This window comes from Giraffa tippelskirchi, chromosome 11, assembly GCF_054371585.1.
Source record: "Giraffa tippelskirchi isolate mGirTip1 chromosome 11, T2T-mGirTip1v1.2.pri, whole genome shotgun sequence".
NCBI lineage: Eukaryota > Metazoa > Chordata > Mammalia > Artiodactyla > Giraffidae > Giraffa > Giraffa tippelskirchi.
Window position 1 is genome coordinate 92730056 of NC_137285.1, and position 19615 is coordinate 92749670.

At 38.8% G+C, this 19615-nt stretch overlaps 1 protein-coding gene across 1 annotated transcript in view; it reads left to right on the plus strand.

Moving 5' to 3' along the window:
- Positions 1 to 19615, plus strand: part of GUCY1A2 (guanylate cyclase 1 soluble subunit alpha 2) — a 273648-nt gene that overhangs the window by 241729 nt on the left and 12304 nt on the right. The window contains exon 7 of the mRNA XM_081543221.1: positions 8483 to 8637. Coding sequence (XP_081399347.1) covers positions 8483 to 8637 — 155 coding nt within the window. The remainder of the gene's footprint in view (positions 1 to 8482; positions 8638 to 19615) is intronic.

Genomic DNA, 19615 nt, shown 5'->3' on the forward strand with positions numbered 1-19615 from the left:
ACATTGTTTGGCATTGCCCTTCTTTCGGATTAGAATGAAAACTGAGCTTTTCCAGTCTTGTGGCCAGTGCTGAGTTTTCCAAATTTGCTGACATATTGAGTTCAGCACTTTAACAGCATCATCTTTTAGGATCTTAAATATCTCAGCTGGAATTCCATCTCCTCTGCTAGCTTTGCTCATAGTATCACTTCCTAAGGCCCACTTGACTTCACACTCCAGGATGTCTGGTGAGTGACCACACAGTCATGGTTATCTGGGTCATTAACACTTTTTTGTACATTTCTTTTGTATATCCATGCCACCTCTTCTTAATCTCTTCTGCTTCTCTTAGGCCCTTGCCATTTCTGTCCTTTATCATGAGGACACTTGTATGAAATATTCCCTTGGTATATTCAGTTTTTTTGAAGAGATCTCTAGTCCTTCCCATTTATTGTGTTCCTCTGTTTGACATTGTTCATTTAAGAAGGGCTTATGTCTCCTTGCTATTCTCTGGAACTCTGCATTCAACTGGGTATATCTTTCCCTTTCTCCTTTGCTTTTTGCTTCTTTTCATTTCACAGCTCTTTGTAAAGCCTCCTCAGACAACCACTTTGCTTTCTTGCATTGCTTTTTCTTTTCATAGTTTTTCAGGCACTCTGTCTACCAGATCTAGTCCCTTGAATTTATTCATCACCTCCATAAGGGATTTGATTTAGGTCATACTTTCTGAAAAGCTTAGTGGTTTCCCTACTTTTCCAGCTTAAACCTTATTTTGAAATAAGGTGCTCATGATCTCAGATCCAGGTCTTGTTTTTGCTGACTATATTTAGCTTCTCTAACTTTGGCTGCAGGGAGTATAATCAGTCTATCTGATTTTGATATTGACCATCTGGTCACGTCCATGTGTAGAGTCGTCTCTTGTGTTGTTGGAAGAAGGTGTTTGCTATGATCAGTGTGTTCTCTTGACAAAACTCTATTAGCCTTTGCCCTGCTTCATTTTGTACTCCAAGGCCAAACTTGCCTGTTATTGTGGCTATCTCTTGATTTCCAACTGTTGCATCCAATCCCCTATGATGAAAAGGACATCTCTTCTTTTTTCCTGCTAGTTTTAGAAAGTCTTGTAGGTCTATATGAAACAGCCAACTTCAGCTTTCAGAATTAGTGGTTGGGGCATAGACTTGGATTACTATGACGTTGAATGATTTGCCTTAGAAATGAATCAAGATCATTCTGTTGTTTTTGAGATTACACTGAAGTACTGCATTTCAAATTCCTTGTGATTATACAGAGGAAGTGACAAATAGATTCAAGGGATTAGAGCTAATAGACAGAGTGCCTGAAGAACTATGGATGGAGGTTCATAACATTGTACAGGAGGCGGTGACCAAAACCATCCCCAAGAAAAAGAAATGCTACAAGGCAAAATGGTTGTCTGAGGAGGCCTTAGATAGAGCTGAGAAAACAAGCAAAAGGCAAAGGAGAAAAGGAAAGATACAGCCCTCTGAATGCAGAGTTCCAAAGAATAGCAAGGAGAGTTAAGAAAGCCTTCCTCAGCAATCAATGCAAAGAAATAGAAGAAAACAACAGATTGGGAAAGACTAGAGATCTCTTCAAGAAACTTAGAGATACCAAGGGAACATTTCATGCAAAGATGGGCTCAATAAAGGACAGAAATGGTATGGACCTAACAGAAGCAGAAGATATTAAGAAGAGGTGGCAAGAATACACAGAAGAACTGTACAAAAAAGATCTTCATGACCCAGATAATCATGAAGGTGTGACCACTCACCTAGAGCCAGACATCCTGGAATGTGAAGTCAAGTGGGCTTTAGGAAGCATCACTACGAACAAAGCTAGTGGAGCTGAAGGATTTCCAGTTGAGCTACTTCAAATCCTGAAAGATGATGCTGTGAAAGTGCTGCACTCAATATGCCAGTAAATTTGGAAAACTCAGCAGTGGCCACAGGGCTTGAAAAGGTCAGTTTTCATTCTAGTCCCAAAGAAAGACAATGCCAAAAAATGCTCAAATTACCGCACAATTGCACTCATCTCACACGCTAGCAAAGTAATGCGCAAAATTCTCCAAGCCAGGCTTCACCAATATGTGAACCATGAACTTCCAGATGTTCAAGCTGGTTTTAGAAAAGGCAGAGGAACCAGAGATCAAATTGCCAACATCAATGGATCATCGAAAAAGCAAGAGTTTCAGAAAAACATCTATTTCTGCTTTATTGACTATGCCAAAGCCTTTGACTGTGTGGATCACAATAAAGTGTGGAAAATTCTGAAAGAGATGGGAATAGCAGACCACCTGACCTGCCTCTTGAGAAACCTGTATGCACGTCAGGAAGCAACAGTTAGATCTGGACATGAAACAACAGACTGGTTCCAAATAGGAAAAGGAGTACGTCAAGGCTGTATATTGTCACCCTGCTTATTTAACTTCTATGCAGAGTACATCATGACAAACGCTAGGCTAGAAGAAGCATAAGCTGGAATCAAGATTGTCGGGAGAAATACCAATAACCTCAGATATGCAGATGACACCACCCTTATGGCAGGAAGTGAAGAGGAACTGAAAAGCCTCTTGATGAAAATGAAAGAAGAGAGTGAAAAAATTGGCTTAAAGCTCAACTTTCAGAAAACTAAGACCATGGTATCTGGTCCCATGGTATCACTTCATGGGAAATAGATGTGGAAACAGTGGAAATAGTGTCAGACTTTATTTTTGGGGGGCTCCAAAATCACTGTAGATGGTGATTGCAGCCATGAAATTAAAAGATGCTTACTCCATGGAAGGAAAGTTATGACCAACCAAGATAGCATATTAAAAAGCAGAGACATTACTTTGCCAACAAAGTTCCATCTAGTCGAGACTATGGTTTTTCCATTGGTCATGTATGGATGTGAGAGTTGGACTATAAAGAAAGTGGAGCACTGAAGAATTGATGCTTTTGAACTGTGGTGTTGGAGAAGACTCTTGAGAGTTCCTTGGACTGCAAGGATATCCAACCAGTCCATCCTAAAGGAGATCAGTCCTGGGTGTTCATTGGAAGGACTGATGTTGAAGCTGAAACTCCAATACTTTTGCCACCTCATGCAAAGAGTTGACTCATTGGAAAAGACCCTGATGCTGGGAAGGATTGGGGGCAGGAGAAGGGGGCGACAGATGATGAGATGGTTGGATGGCATCACCGACTCGATGGACGTGAGTGTGGGTAAACTCCGGGAGTTGATGATGGACAGGGAGGCCTGGTGTGCTGCGGTTCATGGGGTCGCAAAGAGTCGGACACGATTGAGCAACTGAACTGAACTGAACTGGACCCCTCTACTGCATACATATTGCCTTCTTTTTTAGAAAACTTTTTTTTAAGAGCTTTTAAAAAACACTTCAATTTTTTAGCATTTACTATAATTTCAATTAGCTATTCTTTTACTCCAAGTGAAAACCTCCAGAAGAAAGGGTGCATACACTTTTGTTTCTTCTTTATACCCTGAGTATCTAGTAAAATGTCTTGATGGCATTTCAGGTGAAGCTATTAACGTGAGTAAAACCTCAGAGGCATGGGTATACTAGGCATTTTGGGGCTTTGGTGAGTAGGCTAGTTAGAAAAGTTTAGTGTGGAGAAGCCAGGTGGCACTAGTGGTAACGAACCCACCTGCAAATGCAGGAGACATAAGAGATGCAGATTTGATCCTTGGGTCAGAAAGATCCCCTGGAGGAGGGCATGGCAACCCACTGCAGTATTCTTCCCTGGAGAATCCCATGGACAGAGGAACCTGGCAGGACACAGTGCATAGGTCCGCAGAGTCAGACATGACTGAAGCGACTGAGCACACACACAAGCATGAACCAGGATGGAAGAGGGTGGAAGTCTTCTGATCCTGGATGTAAGGAATGTATAACTTATTTTTTTTAATTTCAATTGTAAAGTGCTAGCCCTTCTGTGTATCTAAAGTAGGCAAAGCAGTTTAAATCCTTTTTTTTTTTACACTGTCTTCTTTGGTCTGACAGGCCTTGTAAGATCAGCCCAAGAATATTTTTTTTTTTTCAGTTTGGGTGTTTTTTATAGTGCACTAAACCCAGAGTCAACTAACCTATGGTCCATAGCTAGCTCTAACACTAATTTGTTCTTTTCACTGTGCTTCTTTTAACTTTAATTTGTAAACTGAGGGAGCTAGACTAACGGATCTGTACTGCCCTCCCAATCCAAACATTCCTACTTAAGTAAATCAGAACAGTTTTGAATAGCTGAGGTTGAACTATGTAAGTCTTCTCTTTTTAAGAGTTTTCATAGAAAACTATGTTCCTTGGAAAATAATCAGTAGAGTATAATGAAAATTACTGGACCTTTTAATTATTGGGAATTTTTCTATACCCCTAAGTTTTGCATTATTTCATAGATTTCATATAAGTATGGAAGATTGAGTAATAGGTATCCTAACTTCAGGATAGATCTTAAAGTTATTGTGTTTTTCAATAAATCCCTAGGACAAGAACAATTTTTTTCATGAACTTTCTCTAAAAAGTGAAGTCTAGTGTTGTTCACCAAAGCATTGATCTTATTAAAGCATGTATTGTATATCTGTTTAATGCAGGGTTTCTCAGCCTCAGCACTATTGCTAATTTGGATTGGAAAATTCTTTCACATAAGAAAGGTATCCTGGGAATCTCTATGAATGTCAAAGTCTCTTAGTCGTGTCTGATTCTTTGTGACCCCATGGACTATACAGTCCATGGAATTCTCCGGGCCCTAATACTGGATTGGGTAGCCTTTCCCTTTTCCAGGGGATCTTCCCAACCCAGGGATCGAACCCAGGTCTCCTACATTGCAGGCGAATTCTTTACCAGCTCAGCCACAAGGGAAGCCCTATCTCTACTGAAAAGATGCCAGTAGTAGTTCTCCATCCCAGTTGTGGGAAAAAAAAATGTCTCAAGACATTGTCAAATGTCTACTGAGGGGCACAGATGGCCCCAGTTGACAACTACTGGTTTAGTGCAAAGCAATCCTCTTTAACTAGGGCATACTGACCAGATGGATGCAAATGTTACTGATGGTTAACCAATTAAAGTTTAATCTTGCCAAAATGAATCTAAATCCCTCATTGACAGTTAAAAGTAGCTCTCTCCTTTACCTACCTGCTACATGCTTTTGGCAGATTCTGAATGTGGCAATCAGTGATTTCTTTATAAGGTAATAATTACTAGGAAATCTCAAAAAGTTGTTTAAAAAAAGTAAAAATAAAATAATAAATAGAGTCTTATGATTAAGCTTGTAAGTTCTTAATGGTATCTCCTTGCATCCAAGAGTAAATAATTTTCTGAATCCTGTTCCATTATACAATAGTGACAGAAACAGTGAATTGGAGCAATTTTTGTGTTTGTTGATATTCTTGTGCATATTTTATAGTAGTCTTCTAAGAGATAAGGGTTTTTCAAAATGACCATTTCTCCATCAACCTTTCTCAAGAATACCAGGGTTTTTATCATCGGTATTTTTTGTTATAATAATTATCATTATGTTAATTTGGTTTTAAAACAAGAAACAGCCTCAGGTCTTTTGAAAGGAGGCAGAGGTGGAACCATATAACCCTTCAATATAGTTGGTGTGAGGTATGGAGTCTTCCTCTGAGACTAAAAACACAGAATATAGAGCCTGTACAATGTGTCTGTTTGATAATTTGTGCTATCTTTCCACTTAAAAAGATCACAGGTCCAACCTGACATCTTTATTTGTCAACTTTTAATTATTAATAACTTGACAATATTTAAGGTCTGGATGTTTTTCGGCAGTCCTAAAATTAATTTAATATAATAAACCCTCTGAAAGCAAATAGAAACCCAAACATATATAATAATATTTTGGCAAAATGCTTTGCTAATTTTAGAAAACAGTGCTTTATGCTTGTTTATAAGGAATACTACCATTCATTATATAACTGAGCAGGACCATATGGGGCTTTCCTGGGACAGGCCTTCCTGCATGTCCTCTCTGAGGTACCTAGATAATGATGTTTGATATGCATTTCCTCAGTTTTACAATTGTGAACTCCTGCCCCTCATGAAATGGAAGCTGTTAACTACTTCATGACCATGAACACATAGCCCTGTGCCTCCTAATACCTAAGGACTGATAATGTTAACGGTTGTGACACCACCCTGTTACCTCACCGTCAGCCAGTCAGAGAACTGTGCATGAACTGACCACATGCATATACCTGGCAACCCCCCTCCTTCCCCTGACTTTTAAAAATGCTTTACTGAAACACTTTGTGGACCTTGAAAATTTTTTGGAACATGAGCTACCTGTCTCCTTGCGTCACTCAGCAACAAAACTTTCTCTGCTCCAAACTCCAACATTTTGGTTTGTTTGGTCTCACTTTGTGTCAGGCATAGGAACTTATGCTAACAATTACCTTTTTTAACTTTTAAATCCAAACAGACAATCTCTCGTCAGAAATAGGCCTAAATTTTTAAGGTAACTTGCATTCCTAAAATAAAATATGTCTCATTTCTGCTTCCACCAAATGTGGAAAAACAGGGGCTGCATTTATACTCCCACCACCAACAATTAAAAATACGGACAAAATATACAAAAGAACAGTTTCATGACGTTGGACATTAGACAGTGGAAGGCAGTGATGCCTGAGAGTCAAGAGAACAAGAGGAAACATATGATTTCCCTGGCATGTTCTGGGGGGATATGTTCAAGTTGTTCAGGGAAAGACAAATCAAGAGGAACTCAACAAACTCCCCAAGTTGAAAAGTTGAAGCTGACAGTCTGTGAAGACCAAGAAAGCTAGAATTCATGGACAGAGTACAGCTAAGAGAGTTGCACAGAGACTACCAGAGATCTTCCAATGGGCCTCCTATATGTTCCTTAAATTACTGATCATTGTTTGCATGTGACAAGACTACCTTAGCCCAATGGGAAAAAAAAAAAAAACACCTGAAAAGATTAGGAAAAAAATTCCCAGAACTCACACGGGACTTGAAAAAAATGTCTAATTCCACCAGGAAGACTGAAAAACCTCATAAATCATAAGCATTTGGTATAATACTCAGAAAGTTCTTCCCTCAGTAGTGGGGAATAATTAGTCCCACATGAAACACAGCTCATGACTTCCCTAACAAATTTTAAAAAGCAAGACTTGGAAGAAAAAAGAAAAACTGTTTCCAAGTACCTTGACCCCATCCAAGGATAAAGCTCAAGAATATATATAAGAATATAAAAATAATCAGCACTCAACAAAGTCAATTCATGATATCTAACTAAAAATTACTAGGCAGAAAAGCTGAAAAATATAATCCATAATAATGAGAAAAATTGGTCAATCAAAATTGGCACAGAACTGGAGCCTATGTTAGAATTAGTAGGCAAAAGTATTAAAACAGTTATTTTACTAGTATTCTGTATGCTTAAAAATTAATTTGACACCTGAAAGATTTTTTTAAATGTTCAAATTGAATATTGAGAAATGAAAATCACAATATCTAAGAAGGAAAATGCACTGGATGTGATTAGCGAAAGATAAGGTTTTACAAAGAGAAGATTAGTAAATTTAGAAATAGAAATCTAAAATAGAGAGGAAAATATTTTAAATGAACAGATAAAAAGAAATATAAATATTTAATTTACAATTGTGTTTAATGCTATGAAGGAAAAAGGAAGTTTTTATGTGAGAATAACTGGAGGGAGAACATTTAGAGCATATTAGGTACAAATAAAACCTGATTTAACATAAAACACAACTGGATTCGTGTAGAAAATTAAATATAGTATTTTTCTTATAATAAATCCATTCATGCATTTTTTTCCACAATATCTGTGTCCACTGATAGTATAATAGTCCAGATATGGCTGATAAAAATGACTAAGACCCCAGTTCCTGTCTTTGAGAAGCTAGGAGTTTAATAGTTCAGCAGTACCTAAACAGTGTATTATAAAGCAGAGACACCACTTTGCCGACAAAGGTCTGCATAGTCAAGGCTATGGCTTTTCCAGTAGTCATATATGGATGTCAGAGTTGGACCATAAAGAAGGCTGAGCACCAAAGAATTGATGCTTTCAACTTGCAGCGCTTGTGAGCACTCTTGAGAGTCCCTTGGACAGGAAGGAGATCAAACCAGTCAGTCCTAAAAGAAATCAACCCTTTCAGATTCATTGGAAGGACTGATGCTGAAGCTGAAGTTCCAATACTTTGGTCGCCTGATGCAAAGGGCCAACTCACTGAAAAAGACCTTGACTCTGGGAAAGATTGAGGGGAAGGAAGAGGGGGTGAGATGGTTGGATGGCATCACTGACTCCATGGACATGAGTTTGAGCAAACTCTGGGAGATGTTGAAGGACAGGGAAGACTGGCATGCTGCAGTCCATAGGGTCACAAAGAGTTGGACATGACATAGCAACTGGACAACAATAACAACGACCTCTCATTAAAATAACTGCATACCAAATGAAAATATAAACATATCCTTTTTCTTTTCCCTTTTCTTTTTTAGATGAGAATAGGCATTCACTCAGGCTCTGTGCTGGCTGGAGTTGTTGGGGTAAGAATGCCACGATATTGCCTGTTTGGAAATAATGTCACCCTGGCAAGCAAATTTGAATCAGGAAGTCACCCTCGACGCATCAATGTCAGCCCAACCACTTACCAGTAAGTGTCCTTTGCCATTGCCTCATGCTAATAGCCTGTCACTGTGACACTCTATTTTTTCTTGATCCTGTTATTCTCTAAGATAATAATGAGTAGACCCATCCAGTCTGAAAGATAGCAATTACGACACAAAATTTAAATTGCACCCTAGGAAAGGGCACAGAAAACTTGACTTGATTGAGAGGTAAATCAGGTTTGTCCTTTCCCACAGTCTCTGTCCTTCTTAGGTATTCCTGTTTAAAATATTAACAGTCTGCATCACACTAGAAATTATAATACTTTCAAAATGTTTCTCAATGTTTATAAAAGTCATTTGACTTTGGATAGAAAAGATATCTGTCTCTTTTTATTTTTCTGGATAATGAATATAAATAGGGACTCTCTAAATATATACTGGGTACAGAGTAAAACTTCAAACTTTATCTATCTTAAAGGTCATATCTGACAACTCTACACATTTTGACAACTGAAATCAAATTTATTTTGTGCCTGGTAGATGTCATCTCACCCACTAGATGTTAAGCTCCATATGGGCAGAGACCAAGTCTGTTCATCATCATATCTCCAAAACTTACAAAAAATGTTCAGCACATAATAAGCCCTCTATAATTATTTATCAAATTAGTGAATAAATGCATTGGTAAGATAAACATCTCTATACTAAGAAAATGGTATGAATATCTCCTGATTGGTTTTGGCTAAATGTTAAGTAATATGTGTGTGTGTGTTTGTGTGTTTAAGTCACTCAGTCCTGTCTGACTCTTTGCGACCCCATGGACTATACGGTGCATGGTGCATGGAATTCTCCAGGCCAGAACACTGGAGTGGGTAGCCTTTCCATTCTCCAGGGGATCTTCCCAACCCAGGGACAGAACCCAGGTCTCCACATTGCAGGCGGATTCTTTACTAGCTGAGCCACAAGGGAGAACCAGTGTTAAGTAAGCTTTGGTGTAAAAGCTATTTCACTAGTTCCGTGATTTAAAGGACTCAGATATCACACTCTTAAAATTGTAAAGTAGAAATAGTGCCATTGATATTTTTTATTAACATGGCTACCACATTTACTCAGGCTAACAACAACAGCAAAAACCCCAGGAGCAGAAAGTTTAAATATATACATAATAAATGTTGATTTATAATAAGAAACAAAATGGTGATATTTTGAAGCTTTTGATACCACGTCTATATAAAAGGAAATTAAGTTTTTTTAGATAAAGATAAACATTTCCTGATTCCTGAGGAGCACGTGAGAAAGGGAAGAAATTACAAATATAAAAGCAAGAAAATGTTTCCTAAGAACTACATGTCATTTTAGGGTATTTATATAAGGGTATTGCCTTTTTTCAACTTCTCCCAATTTTTCTGACACAATTTTGGGCATAATATAGATGATGTCACAAAGATTTCCATATTAAATCTCTTCAAAAGCTTCAGCACTGATGTGAAGCTTCTCTAGATCTGTGCACTTTGGGCTCTAGACCACAGGGTAAGGAAAATTCCTGAAGATCAACCCCCAAACATGTATCCTTTTACCATGGTTATGATTTTTCCCATCGTGGAGCTAATATTTATGTTTCCTGTTTGTATAAGTCAGTGTAGATTTACAGAAACTCCGTCATTTAAAAAATGATGTGTAAAAAATGGATCAAGCATGCAAGGAGCTCATACCCTGTGCTTAACTGTCATTGTTGTAGCTTTGTTTACATGGAACCAATAAAGGAAACCCCACAAGTCACACAGAGTCTGAGTACTTTGGTGCTGTCTTCAAATTTTCATAATCTTTATCACATTGGTGGAAGCTTGTAATGATACTTGGTGATCTATAATGTCTAAAAAATTGAATCATTTCAAATATAGCAAGCATTGAAACATTTTATTCTATTATGATCTGCCCCACCTCCAACAACTTCCCCCTGATAAAAACATAAGTGGGGTATAGATGAAGACACTGAGCCTCCATCTGTGTAGGCTGTAAAAGATACTTTCTCCTACTGGTCCGAAATCTTGTAATTTCTACCAATACTTTTTAAAAATAGTTTTGTGTTTATCCTCAAAATAACCCTTTCCCTCTTATCTGTTTGTATGTTCTTCCCTCCTTCCTTTTTTTCAACAAATACTTGTCTAGTACCTACTATATTCCAAGCACTATGATAGGCACTATGTTACAATAAACAGCATAAATATGATTTCCATCTTCATGGAGGAGACCACAAACCAAAAGGCAGATGTATGAAAGTAAACACCTTATTACAATAGACTAGTACTGACATCAAGAAACCCTGAATACGGTATTAGAGTAAGAGGAGGAGTAGACTAAAATAAGGATGAAGAGATAGACTGAAATCAGACCAACTGAAGCTATAATACATGTTAGGAGGTTTCAACTTAACCCTAAGAACAAAGAAAGGCATTGAAGAGTTATAAGCATCGGTGTGACTTGGCCAGATTTGTACTTTAAAAAGATTTCCAAGGTTGTAAAAAAGAGAACAGATTAGGAAGGGCACCAATCCAGTGATTGAAAGGAAGTAGTCGTTCCCATTTCCTTGATGGAAATGTAGCTAACTACTGAGATCCTAGAATCCAAACTATCTGATGTTTCAACTTGTCTTCCCATGTTTTAGAAGAGCAGTTGGACTCAGTGACTGTTAACATCCATTTTTATCTGCGTGCTGCGTGCTAAGTGACTTCAGTCACGTCTGACTCTGTGACCTACAGACTGTAACTCACCAGGCTCCTCTGTCCATGGGATTCTCCAGGCAAGAAGACTGGAGTGGGTTGTCATGCCCTTCTCCAGGGGATCTTCCTGACCCAGGGATCGAACCCATATCTTTTATGTCTCCTGCATTGGAAGATGGGTTCTTTACCACTAGGGCCACCAAGAAGCCCATTTTCATCTGAAAGTGAAAATGAAAGTCGCTCAGTCGTGTCTGACTCTTTGCGACCCCATGGACTATACAGTCCATGGAATTCTCCTGGCCAGAATACTTCTCCAGGCCAGAATACTGGAATGGGTAGCCTTTTCCTTCTCAGGGGATCTTCCCAACCCAGGGATCGAACCTGGGTCTCCCGCATTGCAGGCAGATTCTTTACCATCTGAGCCACCAGGGAAGCCCATTGATATTCCAGAGCTGATTGACAGGGAGGCCTGGCGTGCTACGGTTCATGGGGTGGCAAAGAGTCGGAGATGACTGAGTGACTGAACTGAACTAGGTTGTATCCATGTCTTGGCTCTTGTTAACAGTGCTGCTGCTGAAAGATTTTTGATTACTGATTTAGTGTCGTTACTTGTTACAGGTCTATTCAAATTTTCTATTAGCTTGTGATTTAGTCTTACCAGGTTTGGTGTTTCTAAGAATTTATTCATTTCATCTAGATTATCCAGTTTTTTTGGTGTACAGTTTTTTACAGTACTGTCTCATCATTCTTTTCATTTCTGTAGAATATTCAGTAATTCTTGTTTTATTTCATTTTATCATTTTTTGCCACACACCCCCCAATAGCCTATAGGATCCTAGTTCCCCACCCAGGGATCAAACCTGTGCCTCCTGCAGTGAAAGCATGAAGTCCTAACCATTGGACTGGAGGGAACGCCCTCATTTCTGATTTTAGTAATTTGAGTCTTCTCTTTTGCTCTTAGTTCACCTAATTAAAGTTTTGTCAATATTCTTGGTCTTTTCTAAGAACCAACTTTTGGTTTCAGTGATTTTGTCTATAGCTTTCCTGTTATCTATTCTGTTTATCTTTGCCATAATCTGTATTATTTACTTCCTTCTGCTAGCCTTGGGTTTAGTTTGTTCTTCTTTTTCTAGTTCCTGAAGTTGTAAAGTTAGGTTGTTGATTTGAAATTTTTTTATTGTATAAATAATCTGCTGTAATATTTTCTCTTAGTACTACATTGACTGCATCCACAAAATTTTGGTTTGTTGTGTTTTCATTTGCATTTGTCTCTAAGTATTCTACAATCTCCCTCGTGGCTTCTTCTCTAATCTATCAGTTGTTTAAAAATGTGTTGTTCAATTTCTACAATGTCGTGAATTTTATAATTTTCCTTTTGTTATTACTTTCTGACTTTATTCCATGGATCATGAAAGATACTTTGTATGATGTCTATAGTCTTGAATCTATTTAGAGACTTCTCTTGCAGTCCTGTGATCAAGATGCCATGTTTCCACTTTAGTGGGAAAGGAATCAACTTCTGGTCAGGGGACCATGATCCCACATGGATGGCTGTAAAGTAAGAAAAAATTATTGAGATTTAATGTTTTGCCTAACATGTAGTCCATCCTGGAAAATGATACACATATAGTTGAGAAGAATGTGTATGCTATTGTTGTAGGGTGATGCTCCATATATGTCTATTAACTCTAGCTGGTTTATTGTGTTAAGTCCTCTGTTTCCTTACTTACCTTTTGTCTTGTTCTATCATTATTGTGAGTGGAGTATTGACATCTCCAGTTATGATTTTAGAACTGTTTATTTCTCCCTTTAATCTTGTCAGTGTTTGTTTTATAGATATTAATAGTCTGTCATTAGGTACATGTATGTTATAATTATTATATCTTCTTGGTAAATTGAACCTTTTATTAATATTTAATGTCCTTTGTCTCTCATAACCTTTTCTGATTTAAAGTCTATTTTGTCCGTTATTAGTGCAGTCACTTCTGATTTCTTTTGGTTACTTTCAACCTGGTTAGGGATTCCCTGATGGCTCACAAAGTAAAGAACTTGCCTGCAATGCAGAAGACCTAGTTTCAGTCTCTGAGTTGGGAAGATCCCCTGGAGAAGGGAATGGCAACCCACTCCAGTGTTCTTGCCTGCAAAATTCCATGGATAGATGAGCATGGCAGGCTATAGTCCAAGAGGTCACAAAGAGTCATTATGTCTTTGGATTTCAAGTGGGTCTCCTGTAGATAGCATATTGTGGGATCATGTGTTTCTTTGTTTTCTTGTGTGTTTCTTGGGAGAACGGGTGGTTGTCATGTTAGCAGGATCCTAGCTCCCTGACCAGGGACCAAACCCACACCCTTGGCAGTGAAAGTGCAAAGTCCCAACCACTGGACTGGCAGGGAATTCTTTGTTTTTCTCCTGCTGTTTTTAAAGACTCTCTTTTTGCCTCTGCCTTTTGAAAACTTGATTATAATGTGTCTCAGTGTGGATCTCTTTGAGTTTGTCTTACTGGGAATTCATTGACATTCTTGAATGTATATATTCATGTCTTGACACCAGATTTGGAAAGCGTCCAGTCATTGTCACTTCAGAGATCCTCTCTGCCCCTTTTCCGTCTTATGGCCTTCAGGGATTCTCATGATGTGCATATTGATCCTCTCACTAATTTCTTACAAGTCCTTTAGGCTTTGTTTGCTTTTCTTCTATCCTTTTTTTTTCTTGTTCTTCAAATTTGAAATTGCCCACTGCCCTATCTTCAAGTTCACTGACACTCTCTGTCTGCTTAAATCTGTACTTGAATCCCTCTAGTGAATTTTTCATTTCCATTATTGTAATTTTCAGTTCCAGAATTTCTTTTCAGTTGTCTTCAGGTTTTCTCTTTTTTCATGTTTCCATTTTGTTTATACATTGTTTTCTTGACTTTCTCCATATCTTTCCTATATTTCTTTGAGTATTTTTAAGACAGTTGTTTTATAATCTTTGTCTGGTAGAGCTGCCATTAGGTCTTTTTCAGGGACAAAGTTGATCTGTTGTTGATTTATTTTTTCTTTGAACGGGCCATACTTTTCTGTAACTTTGTGTGTGTTGTAGTTTGTTGTTAATCACTAGATATTTGAGTCTAATAATACGTTAAATCTGGAATCAGATTCTTAACCTTCCCCAAGGTTTTCTGTTTTCTCTTATTGTTTGCTGCTGTTGTTTTTGGTTGTTGTAGAATGTCTGTGCTGAGAATCAGTTGAAGCATAAGCTTAAATCTCCTCGGGTCTTTCCTGAGCCTTTCTCTGGGCATACGTTGTCACGTTCTAATCTTCTCATATATGCAGCTGTTTTTTAATGTCCTAGACTTTCATGTCTGGCTCTGTGATTTACATATATGGGGGTTTGCTTTTTCTCTCTCACACACACACAAAAAGCCCAGAAGTAGGTGCTCACTGTTCAATGTGCACTGTTTAAGGTGCTCAGCTGCTCAATGATGCTTCACAAACCAGGTTTTTTTCTTCCAGAACTTCCATTCTCAGAGAATTGGCTTTTTATTTCTGTGGCCTTTCATCATGATAAAAAGATGGCTGATAGAGCTCAGGCATCATGTCCTCACACAAACATCCCCCAAACAAGAAAGGACAAGGAAAGCCAAAAACTCTCCTAATGATGCTTTTTATCCTGAGACAGAAAACATCCCTGTACCTGTCATTGGCCAGAAGGGATCCCATGCTTATCCCAAACTAATTCCCAATTCCTAGCAAGAGGGAATAGGTTTACTGTTCCCTGAAATTGGGGGAAGGGCTTCCCTTCTGATATCAAGGAATTCCTGCCCTAGTAGAGAAATAGGGTTCTGTTCCCAGGAAAGGTGCAGAATTCTTTTGGGTGGGTAGCAGGAAAGGTCCACTCAGCTGTCAATGTGAACCACTTCATCTTTTGAAAAGAGACATTTTTACTTACCTCAATATCAAAAAGCTCCACGTCTCCCACTGCAGTGCCCTACACTTATTCCACATACCTCCCAAAGAACTGCAGCCATGGCCTTGCAGTAGCGTCCTATACCCACAATGACATTGACAGGACTCAGTTTTGGCTTTCTCCTCCATGTGGTATAGGAGTGCAATTCTGTGAAATCATATGAAGCAGCTGTGGCTGTTACTGTGGAGGTTGTGGAAGGCCTGGAGTGGGGGTGGGATCTGGGCCTAGAAGCAATGGCACTCTGGCTGCTTCTTGGTCCCCTCCATGGCCATGCAGGTGCAGATTAGGGCAGTTCACACTCACAGACCCTCCTCTGCCGCCCAGACATGACTCAGGGGGTACTGAGGCTCCTGGAGCACTTCATGCCTTCTCTGTGGGTTATCTGTCACTCTTGTTGTTTTTATTTTATTTATTTATTTATTTTTTTGTCTACAATTTTTACCCATTTGATTAACATGTGTCTTGGCATATTCCTCCTTGGATTTTCCTTGTATGGGATTCTCTGTACTTCTTGGACTTGAGTTATTTTTTCCTTTCCCACATTAGGGAAGTTTTCAACGATAATCTCTTCAAATATTTTTTCTGACCCTTTCTCTCTTCTCCTTCTGAGAGCCTCATAATGTGAATATTGGTGTGTATAATGTTGTCCCAGAGATCTCTGACACTGTCCTCATTTCTTTTCATTCTTTTTTCTTTACTCTGTTGATGGCAGTGATTTCAATCATTCTGTCTTCCAGCTCACTTATTCATTCTTCTGCCTCAGTTATTCTGCTATTGATTTCTTCTAGAATATTTTTCGTTTCAGTATTACATTGTTCATCTGTTTGTTTGTTCTTTAATCTTCTATCCTTTGTTAAATATCCCTTGTAACTTTTCAGTCTGTGCCTCAATTCATTTTCTAAGATCTTAGACCATTTTTACCATCATTAGCCCAAATTCTTTCCCGGTAGATTTCCTGTTTCCTCTTCACCTAGTTGTTCTTATGGGTTTTCATCTTGTCCCTTTGTCTGCAAATTATTTCTTTTCTATCTCATTTTCTCTAACTTTTTTTGTATTCTCCTTTTTTCTGGCTGGAGGGTCATAGTTCCTCTTGCTTCTGGTATCTGCCCTCTGCTGGGTGAGGTTGGTTCCGAGACTTGTTTTGTCTTCATGTTGGGAGGGACTGGTGCCCGCTCACTCATTGGTTGATCTGGTGGGCAGGGCCACGTCAATGGACATGTTTAAAGGTGGCTGTGAGCTCCATATGGCTTCAGGCACCCTGTCTGCTGATGAGTAATATTCCTATCCTTCTGGTTGTTTGCCCTGAGGTGTTCTGCTACTGGAGCCTGCAGGTTGTTGGCTAGGGCTGGGTCTTGGTATTGGCACAGTGATTACTGTTCTCTGGGACCTCCTTCACCAGTGTCTTTGTCCCCTCACGCCCCCCAAACAGTTAGCCACAGCCAACCCCCATCTCTCCAGGATACCCTCCAATTTTCATAAGAAGATACAGCCCTGGCCCCTATGGAGTTACTATTTTTTGCTGGATTCCAGTGGATGTGAAACCTTGTTTTTGCCCTCCAAGTGTAGAGTCTCTGTTCCTCCCAGTCCTGTGGAACTCCTGTTCTCTACTTTTACTGGTCTGCAAAGCCAGATGCTTTGGAGATTATTCCTCCTGCTGCCACACTCTGGGGAGCCTGAAGTGGGGCTCAGAACTCTCATGTTTACGGGAGAACCTCTGTGATATTTTTTTCCAGTTCATGGGTCACTCACCCAGTGAATATGAGATTTGATCGTGTCCTGAAAGTGTCCCTCCTTTCATCTCATTATGGCTTCTTAGTTTTTGAATGTAAAATATCTTTTTTTAGTTAGTTCCAGTTATTTTTATTGATGGTTATTCAGAAGTTTTGATTTTGGCATTTTTCTGAGAGGAGATGAGCTCAGATCCTTCCACTCTGTCCTCTTTTCCAGAATCAAGGGGCTGCTTTTAGTTTGGATGCTTGCTGCCTCTTTCCTCAGCATGTGCTGGCCATTATCCCCTTGATATGCAGTGTTAAGGCACAGCAGCCCTTCCCTAGACAGTGGGGGCAAGTCCTGGCTCCTGCTCATGGATTTCCTAGTGGCAAGAACTATCTACATAATCCTGGGACTATGGGAGGAAGCTCTGGTGCCTGTTTGCAGATTTTTTTTAGTTGCGGAATCTATCCATACCACCCAGGGACAGCTGGCACAGGTCCTGATACCTGCATGTGGATTTTCTAGTGGCAGAAGCTATGGACTCTCCTGGGACAAAGAGGGTAGGACGTGGCATCTACTCACAAGGCTGATAGAGGCAGCCAGTGCCTGCCCCTGGAGCCTAAGATGGCAGCAGGGACTCACACCTGCCCCCAGAGCTCCTATAGGTGGTGCCTTGTTGCCTGGGAGTGCTCAAAGGGAAAAAAGCACTTATGGTGGTCCTGCTCGTCTCTTTGTGAGCCTATTTTTTTAAATAATAGTGGCCCTGCCCATCTCTCTGTGAGCCTTGTTTGAAATAATGGTGACTTGCCTCTCTGGCAGGCCCAGGCTCCTTCAGACCATACCTTCAGTTTCCACAACCTGACCTCTTTAAACTGTTTCTGCACATCTAATCCTAGTCCTTTCCCTGGATCTGACCTCCAGATCCTGAGCTTCAGCCCTTGGTCCCCACCTGTACTGACAGAGGAATGTCTCAGGTTGGGAACTGAAGGGCAGAAGTGCTGAATACTCTCCATTTTACCTTCCATAAACCTGTTACTGCTCTCTCCCGTCAGGCTGTGAAGCTCCCCCTCCATTTAGGCTGATATCCCCATTACTGGGAAGACTTCCCAGGGTGCAGGGATCTTTCCTCCTTCACAGCTCCACCCTTGGGGTGCAGGCTCTGTTCTGATTCCTTTTGTTCTACCCAGTAATGTGGAGGTTTTCTTGTTTTCCTAGATGTGTGAAGTCTTCTGCAGACTATCAGTAGCTGTTCTGTGTGAATTATTCCACTTGTGGATGTACTTTCAATGTTTCTGAGGGAGAAGGTGAACTCTATGTCTTACTCGAGTAAGACAAGATCAAGACTACCGTCTTGATCCCCTTCCTTCATTCAGAGAAGTTTATATTCATTTATTTTTAGAAAGATTATATAATTAGCATAAACTTTGAGAGGGTGTATATTTTGCATATTATGATAAATTGAAATAATTTTCTGAATAATTCACTCCAAATTCATTTTGCCTGAAATGTCTAAGTAGTTGATGAAAATAACACTTTTATAAATATTTTTAAAGTGTTAAGTTTAAAATGAATAACATAATACCATGATTTTACCACTGGTTGGAGACTTTATATTTGTTTCAAATCTTGTTTAATAAAAATAAAGACATTTCCTTTGAAATTTTTCCTTCCTTTCTTTGTGACAAATACCCTAATGAATTTGGTGTCTTGCAAACTCTAGTGTCTTATACATTGACTTTCTCATGTGTATCCACAAACAATAGAATTTTATTTATTTTAATTTGCATAAATGATATGTCTGTATAACCCTTTATTTGACCTTTTTAAAAATTTCATGTTTTAGCATCCATCCTTGCTGAGACATATACAGCTCTAGTTCATCATTTTAATCGTGCTTCAACTTTCCAGGGTATGACTGTGCTATGTTTCAATTTTCAGTCATCTATTCCTGTATTGGTGAATACTTAGGGTCTTTTTAATTTTTAATTATTACAAAGTATGTTCCTATGAACATGACATGATCACTATGATCATTACATAAGTTTAAGCTACTTACATTTCATGTTATGTAAATAATTGAGTTTCCTCTAGGTTACTAGAATTGGAATGATGTTGTTTGCTTCAATATTCATTTTGACATAGGACTAAAGATTTTGAAATCAAGACTGTAACTTTTATATCATAGTATTTATCTTTTTAGACTTAGTGTGAGTCATCTTGTTGCCTGCAGTAATGCTCAAGGATCATTTCTTTTTCAGCTAGAGCACTTTATTGCTAGTTTCATTTCTAGACAAAAAGAAATTTTTATTGAATATTTCATGCTTGATGTTTTCATTTCTCTCTGAATGATGCTATGTTTGCACTCATCTTTATTGCCATTGATTCAAATTTTTAAATAATCCATATTTTATAAGCAATTGTCTACAACATCATGTTGCTGATCTGTGAAACTGAAATAATTGCTTATATTAAGGACATTTTTAGCAAATTTTGAAATGGCATGCATAGTCAAATTATTTGCCTGAGCAGAATCAATTGTATTTCCTTGCTAAGTGCAAACTAAAAATGCAGAAAGACTGTTTAATTACTTTTATATAAAATTTCCTTAACTTTTAAGCATTTTTCTTTTCTCATATTTTAC